At 52.8% G+C, this 12,239-nt stretch overlaps 1 protein-coding gene across 1 annotated transcript; it reads left to right on the plus strand.

The window, feature by feature from the left end:
- Positions 1 to 8,768: 8,768 nt before the first annotated feature.
- Positions 8,769 to 11,709, plus strand: LOC124663716 (protein QUIRKY-like). The gene has a single exon (XM_047201390.1). It carries the CDS (start codon positions 8,827 to 8,829, stop codon positions 11,494 to 11,496), a length of 2,670 nt encoding a protein of 889 aa, XP_047057346.1. The 5' UTR covers positions 8,769 to 8,826; the 3' UTR covers positions 11,497 to 11,709.
- The last annotated feature ends 530 nt before the right edge of the window (positions 11,710 to 12,239 follow it).

Consider the following 12,239-nt stretch of genomic DNA (forward strand, 5'->3'; position numbering starts at 1 on the left):
ATGAAGGGTGTGCGCCCCTGCCCCCTCCCCTCTTTATATAGGGGGGAGGTCGGTTTGGGTGGCCCCCCAACGCCCCAAACCCATATAGGGCCGGCGGCCAAGAGGGGGGAGGGGATTTCTTCCCCCCTAGGGTTTTGGGGAACCCTAGTGGGCTGGCCGACTTGGGCCTTGAGGGGCATGTGCCCCTGGCCCATTAGGGCTAGGATGCACCCTCGGCCCATGTTTCCCCCCTAGGTCGTGGGACTCACGGTGGACCCCCCGAAACCTTCTAGAACCTTCCTGGTCTTCCACCGGAAAAATCCCGAACTTTTCCGAAACCTAGAAATCAACTTCCCTTATATGAATCTTATTCTCTGGACCATTCCGTACCTCCTCGTGATGTCCTGGATCCCATCCGAGACTCCGAACAAACTTCGGTCTCCATATCATATTCCGAATCTACTTATGCGACATCGAACCTTAAGCGCGTCACCCTACGGTTCGTGAACTATGCGGACATGATCGAGACTCCTCTCCGATCAATAATCAATAGAGGTACCTGGAGATCCATAATGGCTCCCACACATTCAGCGATAACTTAGTGATCGAATGAACCATTAACATACGATACCGATTCCCTGCTTTGTCACGCGGTACTTTACTTGTCTGAGGTTCGATCATCGGTATCTCCATACCTAGTTCAACCTCGTTACCGACAAGTACTCTTTACTCGTACCGTGGTATGTCATCTCTTGTGACCTTGTCACATGCTTGCAAGCTAATTAGATGTCATTCCACCAAGAGGGCCTAGAGTATATCTATCCGTCATCGGGATGGAAAAATCCCACTCTTGATCCATATGCCTCAACTCATACTTTCCGAATACTTAATCCCATCTTTATAACCCCCCATTTACGCAGTGGCGTTTGATGTAATCAAAGTACCGTTTCGGTATAAGTGATTTACATGATCTCATGGTGAAAGGACTAGGTTACTATGTATCTGAAAGCTTATAGCAAGTTGAACTTGATGACCTGATCTCATTCTATGCTTACTATGGGTGTGTGTCCATCACACCATTCACCTAATGATATGACCTTGTTATTAATAACATCCAATGTTCATGATCAGGAAACCATGATCATCTATTAATCAACAAGCTAGTTAAACGAGAGGCTTACTAGGGACTCTGGTTGTTTACACAACACACATGTATTAATTTTTCCGGTTAATACAATTATAGCATGTGGTGTAAACATTTATCATGAACACTAAGACATAACAATAACTAATTTATTATTGCCTCTCGGGCATATCTCCAACATCCCTACCACGCTATTTCCTTCCTTGAGGCTAGGCTTAGCTCTATGCATAGTCAAGGTAAAGAATGATTTAAATCTTTGTATGCATCTAGCTGATGGATGTATCTCTTTAAAGATGGCATCATTTCTCTGTTCTCAGATGCTCAAGCAACCAATAATAAGAATTTCCATCATGAAACTGGTCGAATATCTTGTTTTAGCATCTTTAATCATGGTGATGCTCAGAGTTTAAGCTCCTCTGTTGTGGGGGGCGAGCGGTGACAGGCAACCAGCCAATGAGGGGAGGTAGGGGACTGGGGGAGGCCATGGGCGGGGTGAACTGGAGGTGGAGGTCGCGAGGAGCCAGGCAGTGATGAGGGTCGGAGGCCGCTGGATCCTAGAGGCACGTGTGGATAGATATCAGCAGCGACTGGTTTAGTCATTGCTAGATTGTTCAAGTAGGACAAGCATAAAACATTTATGGTCATTGGACCTAAAATCTAAATTGTAGAAGATAAAAACTTTTTCTGAAAATTCGGGGTGGACCACGGCCACCGGCGGATCTAAAGCTAGCTACATGGGTGCACAGGACACCCCCTAGCAAAATATTTCTTTGCAAAATAGCATTTTTTCCACCATATATGCACCCCTAAAAAAGTTCAAAATATGTTCGTGCACCCTCTAGGCACCCTGGTTGGAGATGTTGTAGCTCCGCCATGACCACGGCCCACCCGGCCACCCTGTTGCATATGCCTATGTCCATGGGACCTAAATGTAGGTACATCACCACTCTTCTCTTTGTGATTTATCGACGTCCTCTAATGTATCTTTAGGTTTCATATGCTCTATTTCAATACGTATAAACCGTATATATGATTGAAGTAATTTGTCATCAAAACCTTAGATATCTACTCCCTCTGGTACAAATTAAATATCACAGCTTTGGTTAGACTTGGTCTAAATACAGATGTTTCTAGACACGTTTTAGTGTGTAGGTTCACTAGTTAAAAAAACTAAGACACTCAATTAGAAACGGAGGAAGTACATCTTAACACAAGTAGGCTAGAAATATTGAAATCAAGGTCCATGGCTACACATTTGCGGCTTATCAAAAATGAATTTCGTAAGATATGGGGCAAAGTAGAGATTCTTGATAATGTCCCTCTTTCACTCACTATTTCTCTGAAGATGAAGTTTTAAAATTTCACATTGCTAATTGAGAGAGAGTTTGAGTAGTTTATAAGGTGACATATTCCAATCCCACTAAGTGAGCAGAAGAGAAGAAGTTCAGGGGCACTCCTCCACCACCACTTGTCTCTCCATGCACCGCGCGCACGTGCGTCGCGTTTCGTGAATCAAGTTAGAAACCCGTTTTGTGGAAGATTATTTTTTTGCATGGTGCATCAACGGAGTTGGGTACATGTCGGTGTGTGCATGCTCGACGCGCCAACACGTGGCGCTTCGGTCGGTGCCTCCCCTCACAGGCTATTTCAGGAGACGAGAGATAGATCTATAGTGTTCTACTCGCTTTTATCTCTCTCCCTCGTGATCACTTTCGTTAGTTGTGCTGCTCTCTAGACGTCTCCACCCGATGACTGTGTGCTCGGCCGTTTGGGAGTGCATGCATCCAAAACCCCGTTCATTGAGTTCTTGCACCGAAAGACATATCATAATGCATTTGGGAAGCGTATCAGCATGACTGCTCGCCTCTATCCAAGTTCTTCATTGCGGGCTTAATTCATCCTCGCTGGCTTACCGTCTCATCGCTGGCCTTGTCCGGCGACTTCAACCACACCATGAGCGACAAGAACATCGATCATGGTGATGCTACGGCGGCGATCTTCCCAGTAGCGATGTATGTTCTGCTCTCTTTGCTTGCACTAGTTTTTCTCTATAATCGTATATGCTAGATGTGCTTACTGTGTTGTACACTTGTACATGGATAACTCTGGCAGTGCATCCGTGATGTTGACTTTTCATAATTAAACTCACGGCAAAATTGCTTAATAACCTAACCAAGGCATTGTGATTCAAAGTGTGAGACAAAAAACGGTCGTGGCCGACTAGATTTTCTGCTTCCATTTGGACACTCACGCACGTTTGTGTTTGCTTCAGCTCATCCACGCATGGATCACATCATGACGTACACTACGCGAGCGGTCAGCTTATCTATATCCAGAAGTCACGACTCGTCGACGTGGCGCATCACGGCGTCCACGTCATGCACCGTTCGTTGGGAGGTATTCGGTGTGTCGCCTTTGTAGCCAGGAGTTTCCAGCACCATCATCCATGGCTTGCGTGTGCACTGTCGATTTCTTGCATTTCCCAGATATTTCTGAACCAAGATTTATTTAGTACGCAGCAAATCTTCCGCCCAGATCTTTATGGAGCGAGATTTATATAGCATCACGTACGTTTGCAGCTAATCTGCCGGTCACCGTCCTCTCTGTGAGTGAGTGACATCAGAATAGATTCTGCCTTTCTACACCGCACACCACAAGCCTAGCCCAAATATACTAGACTCTCGAAAATCTTATTTAGCGCGTCTCGTTTACGCGAACCGTGCATACCTGAATTGTTATATCTCATACGTTATTGTACTTAATTGCAAAATTGGACATCCATAAATTATCGGATTCAGCTAAGGGAAGAGGCTCCCGTCCTGCTTCCTAGGGCGGCACCAGGGCCAACCCTGCCCGCCACCAAAAGTTCCTCTGCACCGTGGATCCTCGCCGCGGCTAACGTCGGCCTCGTCTGCGGCGGTGGCAAGGCCCAGTGTCGAAGGAGCGGAGGAGGGGGGGGCTGATCGGGCGACGACGTTCAACCACGAACGGTGTGGCGTGAGCACCTCCCGACGAGCGCGACAGCCGAGGCGGAGTCCTTTGGTTGAGACGCCGATGTTGATCCAGTTCTTCGACGATGCACTTCGGTGCAATCATGCGGAAAAGGCTTTCTATGGATTCTTGGGTCCCATCCAGATCCTCCGCCCTTGATCTGTCGACCTAGTCTTGGTGGATCTGGCGACCGGTGACAGCCGATGGTGTAGGGACTTTCGTCCTAGCTTCGAATAAAGGGGGTTCGGTCCTAGGATCCCTCTCACACCATAAAGGGGATCTCCTTGATGCATGTCTTCATTGATCTGACCGAAGTGTCGAGTTCTAAAAGGCTCCACCAACGAATCCAATGGACGACATGTTTTAAGATTGCCGGATCAGATAGGATTCGGTCGCGCGTAACCATGTTTTTTCTGACTGTTTGGTTTCGGGGGGAGCGATGTGGAGCCTGCAGTACGTTACCATCATGGGACATGTTTTTAGTTCCATGGTGAAATCAGTTGTGAAGAATGGCAAGGAAGGTGAGATCTGAGAACTGGTATTGGTGGTTTTGAGTCCTGATAGCGATGGTGTTTAGGCTTGGTGATCCATGACTTGGAGCAGATTCATCAGCAAGTGAGAGCGATAACTCGGGAGAAGTTCAGAGTCTAAACTTGCAGGGTGAAAATTCAAGATCTAGCTTTAGTTGGTTGTGCCGGGCAATGTCCTTGTTGACAGTGGCGGACCCAGGAATTGAGGTTTGCGGGGACGAACATTTTTAGATAATTTTTTTAAGCACAAATGCAAGTGTGCATAATGTAATGAGCTATCCGCAAAAAAGTAAGTTTTCAATATGGATAATATAAAACTACTAAGAACATGAAAACAAATAAAAATATTGGAAACTACAAAAGTAGTCCTGCTGATAAAAAATTGATAAAAAAATCTCTAAGCAATAGCTGGTTGAATGTCCCACAAAATTAAATTTGATAAAAAATTGGATGATCTATTTATTCTTGGTATTGTACATAGAAAAAATGACAAACACAATCGGAAAAGGGGGGAAATTACTTGCAGCTGTCGCAACCACCGCATCCTGCTCTTCCGGTTCCTACATATGCAATCCAATCTCCTCGTCCGAGTCCATCGGCAGCAGCGGCCAGATCAGAAAGTTAGGCGCTCGGCTGCTCAAGGCCTTGTAGCAGCCGGTGGTGCGTGTAGCCATGCAGCTGTCCAGGTCGGTCATCGCGAGAGAGAAGCGGGCTAGGGATTGGAAGTTTGAAACGCTCGCGTGAGGAATTTTCCGATTGGAACGATGCAGCCATGAGCCTGAGTATGTGTGTGCCTGGTATTTGGACTTTGGACAGCTAAAAAATGGAATGGGCCTTTCACTTTAGCCCAATAGTCTATCACGGAGGTCCAGTTTTCTTTCTCCTCGTCAGTACAACAGGTAGCGCTTCGATAGGAGAATACATCAGAGCAGTACATGTTCGTCAATGGCGGTTGGCCGGCCGCCATAGATGCAGAGCTGCTGAGCTGGGCTGCCCTGCTTCGCACCGGGAGACCCGGGGCGGCCGCCCCTGCTCGCCCACCCGGTAGGTCCGCCACTGCTTGTTGAGGTATTGGTCTGTGAGCGCGGATTTTCTTGTGGTTTTTTTTTTGAGGGGAAAGCACGCTCTTTATTCAAACTTTAACATCAGTACATAAAGATTGCCGGATAAACTCCGGAACAACACTATGAAAACTAGAAAAACTAGATAGTTCACTGGAACGAGCTAACTGATGAGCCGCACTATTCAAACCACGAGGAATATGCTTGAAGCTGCAATACTGAAAAAATGTCGCCATCAATTTGATATCTGCCACTACTGCACCCAGGCCCGATCGATCCATCGCTGGATCATTAAGCCTATGGATCAGGGACAGACAATCAGATGCCACAATTAGAAACCGATGACCCTGAGTGTGCGCAAAAGAGAGAGCTCGCCTCATGGCTAGAGCCTCCGCCAGCTCTGGTGTCGTGACATCTGGGATATGATCACTGAAGCCTGCTAAACATTCTCCTTGATGGTCCAGGATCACAGCACCAATACCCATACGTCGAGATGATGCAAAAATAGCGGCGTCTACATTCATCAAGATAGTGCCGGCCGGCGGCGGAGTCCATTTCAAAGGTGATGACGTTGACTCACACCGGGAAGCCCGGGGCTTCTTGAAGCAATGCAGAACCACCATATCAACATATGCCTTGATCTTCTCGACAATTCTTCGAGGGTGTATAATCCCCTCATTATTCCTCGCATCATTCCTAGCCTCCCATAAATGCCGGAAGGTCAAAGCAATAGCTGTTGTCTGAACACCTGAACATCTCTCAAGCACATCAAACAGCCATTGGCGAGGTGATAGGAAGAAACGACGTTGGAGATGAATGCCATAACAATCCTTAATGGCCTCCCAAACCTCCTCAGCATAGCTGCAGAAAAGAAAGGTATGTTCTACACGTTCCACCCGGTTGCAAAAAATGCAGGTATCGGGTGCTGGTATATGTCTCCGACAAAGTTGAAATCCAGTCGGAAGACAATCATGGGAAAATCTCCATAAAATTATTTTCATCTTCTGTGGCGCATTGATTGCCCATAATCTTTTCCATCCCTTCTCTTCTTCACATTGCCGTGAGCTAGAACCCTTGCGGGGATTACTTCTTGCACAATGAAACTGCTCAGTACGTGCTAAATTGTAAGCTGAACGTACAGTGTAGCATCCAGATTTTGTGAAGGGCCATGATACAAAGTCCTTCTCACCGTGTAAGCTGATAGGTACAGTTAGGATTTTACGCACGACCTGTTCCTGGAATACTTCACGTAGCCGCACTTCATTCCAACTCCTGGACTCACTATTTATCAAGGTATCAACAGTTTGTCCATCAGATAAAGGAACCATCGGGTTCACCAAATAGGCCGGGGTGTCAGGGATCCATTTATCCTTGGTGATTTGAATTGTCGATCCGTTTCCCACACCCCAGCGAATACCCCTGGATAGAAGATCCTTCCCAAACATTAGACTCCGCCAAGTATATGAAGCAGTTCTCGGACATGACGCAGACCAGAAGCTTCCATTCTGGTAGTATCTTCCTTTCAGAACCTTAGCACACAACGAATCTGTGATCAGGACGGTGATGACCCTTGTGCTTAGTTTCCTTCTTGGAGGCAGCGCTTTGGAGAAGATGGATTTCTGGTGCTGTCTTGATGATGTTTGGTCCGTTGTTACATGCAACAGATCAATGTAGTGGGACTTTTCTTTTATGCATTTTTTTTGCGGTGTGCATCCGTATTGCTATTGGGGCACTACGTTGTTGCAGAGGCTGAATGTAATTGATATCTTCGTGATATTAATATATATTTTTATGTAAAAAATATTGTCAAATTTGCTAGGTTGTCTTAGGTCTTAGTTACCCACCAAAAAATGCGTTAATTGAACTTAAAAAGGTGCAATTACAAGAGAACCAAGTTGCATTTTTCTTCAAATTGCAATTATACTTTTTTCAGGTGATTAAGACGAAAATGTAAGTAAATTGAGACATTGATAAACCTATAGATTGTGAACTTTTTGACGCGCCAAGCTGCGGCGCATGGAAGCAAATTAACCGCACGCGCGCGAGGGGAAGGCATCGCGGCTCTTGACGAAGGGCGACGAGGCGGTGTGAACCAACATACGACAAGGGCAGCAGCTGCGGCAACAAACAAAGCACATCACTCCTGCGAAAGTTCCCCCCAAAAAAGGATGCAAGAGACAGATCAGATGCTACGGGAGCAAAGCGAGAGCTTCCATGTCAAGAGAGCCACCAACCTCAGAATAATCTCTCTCTCTCTTCCTCCACTCCCTCACTCTAGCTCCGATTCTCTCTCGGTAGCTCCATGGCCTCCTCCTCCGGAAAGCAAGCATACCACAGCACAGCACTAGGTAGCTACGTGCTCGATCCCTCCAAAAGCAAAAGCATTCGGAAACCACTCACCTCCACATCATAAGGAACCCTATTCCATTCGACCGCCACCTCCCGATCGCTTTCCCATCATCACCACCACGCGCGCGCCGATCTCCCCTCCCCTGCTTCCATGGCGGCCGGGGGGCCGCCGCCGATGGAGATGCCGCCGACGGGGCCGCCGCAGATGGTGCGGAAGCTGGCCGTGGAGGTGGTGGACGCGCGCGACCTCGTGCCCAAGGACGGGCTCGGCACCTCCAGCGCCTACGCCGTCGCCGACTTCGACGGCCAGCGGAAGCGCACGCGCACCGTGCCGCGGGACCTCAACCCGCAGTGGCACGAGCGCCTCGAGTTCGCCGTCCCCGACCCGCCCAGCATGCACGCCGAGTCGCTCGACGTCTCGCTCTACCACGACCGACGCTTCAACCCCTCCGGCGGTGGCGGCGGCGGCGGCGGCAAGAACAACTTCCTCGGCCGCGTCCGCATCTACGGCTCCCAGTTCTCGCGCCGCGGGGAGGAGGGCATCGTCTACTTCCCGCTCGAGAAGCGAAGCCTGCTCAGCTGGATCCGCGGCGAGGTCGGCCTCAAGATTTACTACTACGACGAACCGGCGGTGCCGCCGCCGCCGCCTGAGGAAAGGCCGCCCGAGGGAGCTGATAACGCGCCGCCACCTGAGGTCCCACCGGAGGAGCCGAAGGAGCTCCCCGAGGTCCCCGAGCCGACCGAGGCGGCCGTCGAGGTGCAGCAGCCACATATGCAGCCTCCGGTCATCATCGTGGAGGATGCACCGATGCACGGTCCGCACGGCTCGATGATGCCACCGCCGATGCACGGCCACATGATGCCACCCATGCACGGGCCACACGGCCCGATGATGCCACCGCCGATGCACGGCCCGCATGGCCCTGGCCCGATGATGCACGGTCCACACGGCCCGATGATGATGCACGCTCGAATGATGCCGCCGCAACCGGAACCGGAGCCAGAGCCGGAGCAGCCGGGGCCGGATGGGGCGGAGCCGTACCCGCCTGAGGTGCGCAAGACGCGGATGGCTTCAAGCACGGAGCATGTCCGCATTCCAAGACACCCGAGCGGCGGCTTCGGGCCTGACTACTACACCGCCTCGCCTCGCGTCATTTCCGGCCGGTTCGTGTCCACCGGCGAGGCCGTCGAGCCGGTGCAGTCAACGTACGACCTGGTGGAGCCGATGCGGTACCTCTTCGTGCGCATCGTCAGGGTGCGCGGCATCCGCGCCTGCGAAGGCCCTTACGTCAAGATCCAGGCGGGGCCGCAATGCCTCCGGTCCCGCCCCGGCCGCGACGTCTCCGGCACCGGCAGTCCCGAGTGGAACCAGGTGTTTGCCGTCAGCCACGCAAAGCCAGAGCCGACGCTCGAGATATCCGTGTGGGACGGCCAGGCGCCCTCTCCTGCCGACGCCTTCCTCGGCGGCGTCTGCTTCGACCTCTCCGACGTGCCAGTCCGCGACCAGCCGGACGGCCCGCTGGCGGCGCAGTGGTATCGGCTCGAGGGAGGCGAGCCGGGCATGGTTACAGGGGACATCATGGTGTCGGTGTGGATCGGCACGCAGGCCGATGACGTGTTCCCAGAGGCGTGGAACACCGACGCGCCCTACGCCGCGTACACGCGCGCCAAGGTGTACCAGTCACCCAAGCTCTGGTACCTGCGAGCGTCGGTCATCGAGGCGCAGGACCTGCGCGTGCCGACGCCGCCACCGGGACTGCCGTTCGACGTGCGAGTGAAGGTTCAGCTCGGGTTCCAGTCAGCGCGCACCCGTCGGTCGGTGGCCAGCAGCAGCGGGTCGGCGTTCGCGTGGGCCGAAGACCTCATGTTCGTCGCGTCCGAGCCGCTCGACGACACCCTTGTCCTGCTCGTCGAGGACCGATCGATGATCAAGGAGCCTGCTCTGCTCGGCCACGCCACCATCCCAGTGAGCTCCGTCGAGCAGCGCCTCGACGAGCGGCAGATCGTCGCGTCAAGATGGTTCAATCTCGAGGGCGGTATGGGTCATGGAGATGGCGGCGGGGATCAGCAGGGACAACCTCCAGGGTTCTACTCCGGCAGGCTGCACCTTCGGCTTTCCCTGGAAGGTGGGTACCACGTGCTCGACGAGGCGGCGCACGTTTGCAGCGATTACCGGCCGACGGCGAAGCAGCTGTGGAAGCCACCGGTGGGCGTGCTGGAGCTCGGCATTGTGGGAGCGTGCGGCTTGCTCCCCATGAAGACCAAGGGAGGATCCAAGGGCTCGACGGACGCCTACTGCGTGGCCAAGTACGGCAAGAAGTGGGTGCGCACGCGCACTGTCACGGACAGCTTCAACCCACGGTGGAACGAGCAGTACACGTGGCAGGTGTACGACCCGTGCACGGTGCTCACGGTGGCCGTGTTCGACAACTGGCGCATGTTTGCCGGCGCCGGCGACGACAGGCAGGACTACCGCATCGGCAAGGTGCGGGTGCGCGTGTCCACGCTCGAGAGCAACAGAGCTTACACGGCATCGTACCCGCTGCTCGTGCTGCTGCGCTCGGGGCTGAAGAAGATGGGCGAGGTGCAGCTCGCCGTGCGGTTCTCGTCGCCGGCGCATCTGCCGGACACCTGGGCCACGTACACGTCGCCGCTCCTGCCGCGGATGCACTACCTCCGCCCGATCGGCGTCGCGCAGCAGGAGGCGCTGCGGGGCGCGGCCGTGCGCACCGTGGCGGCGTGGCTGGCGCGCTCCGAGCCGCCGCTCGGCCCGGAGGTGGTGCGGTACATGCTGGACGCGGACGCGCACACGTGGAGCGTGCGGCGCGCCAAGGCCAACTGGTTCCGCATCATGGGGGTGCTCGCGTGGGCGGTCGGGCTGGAGCGGTGGCTGAACGGCGTTCGGCGGTGGCGCAACCCTTCCACCACCGTCCTCGTCCACGTGCTGTACCTCGTCCTCGTCTGGTACCCGGAGCTGGTGGTGCCCACGGCGTCGCTGTACGTGTTCCTGATCGGCGTGTGGTACTACCGGTTCCGGCCCCGCGCGCCGGCCGGCATGGACGCGCGGCTATCGCAGGCCGACACGGTGGAGGGCGACGAGCTGGAGGAGGAGTTCGACGCCGTGCCGGCGCCCGACGTCCTCCGGCTACGGTACGAGAGGCTACGGACGCTGGCCGGGAGGGTGCAGCGCGTCATGGGCGACGTGGCGGCGCAGGGCGAGCGGCTGCAGGCGCTGGTAAGCTGGAGGGACCCGCGGGCAAGCCGGATCTTCGTAGGCGTCTGCCTCGCCGTCGCGGTGGCGCTGTACGCGATGCCGCCCAAGATGGTGGCCGTGGCGAGCGGGTTCTACTACCTCCGACACCCCATGTTCAGGGACCCAATGCCTGCGGCCTCCGTCAACTTCTTCCGCCGGCTGCCGAGCCTCTCGGACAGGATGCTCTGAGATTGGCTCGAAGCACGGGTGCATTCTTTTTTTCCCTTCTGTTGCCGTAATAACGAGTGTGCAATAGGAATATCAGAGGAGAGCATAGGAATAACAGAATGATTGTATTCATAAACATATAGTATATAGAACACACAACAATGATACAGTAACAAAATTATGATTGTCGCAGCAATTGATAGGCTTAAAACAGGCTTGACCCTGTTCATCTTCATCGGGAGCAGTACTATGTTGCTTCGACAATTTGGACGTGGTAGGGAGGCTATTCTAACAGTGTTTCAGCTGCAATTCTTTATGACAGCTATCACTTGGCGTCGGAATTTCTAAAAGTTCAGTTTAAACACATTTTCCCTGAAGCAAATTGGGTTCCACATGAATTAGATAGACTAGCACCAACATGGCTGGGTAGATGAGCCTCCAGACTACATTGTGTTAGGCTTAGAATTGCATGAGATCGCAAAAGCAGCCACTGGAACACCTAGTTAACATAAGACAGAGAGGTTTAGAGATGCATTACGGGGCATTGACGATCCCATCGATGCCTGCGTGAGGCAGGCTTGGTGTGGCGGTGTTGATGATGAACTTGTGGTCGATGACGATCTGGGGATCCTCCTGATCCCCTCGGGCCGCCACCTGCACTGCCTTGGAACAGAGCGACGAGGTTCCAGCCTTCCCGTTGCTTGTGCGCGCACTGCGATCGGTGCAGAGCCTTAGGAATATCGGGGAGCAGCGAGACTAGGCGA

The sequence above is a fragment of the Lolium rigidum genome, chromosome 6 (assembly GCF_022539505.1).
Source record: "Lolium rigidum isolate FL_2022 chromosome 6, APGP_CSIRO_Lrig_0.1, whole genome shotgun sequence".
NCBI lineage: Eukaryota > Viridiplantae > Streptophyta > Magnoliopsida > Poales > Poaceae > Lolium > Lolium rigidum.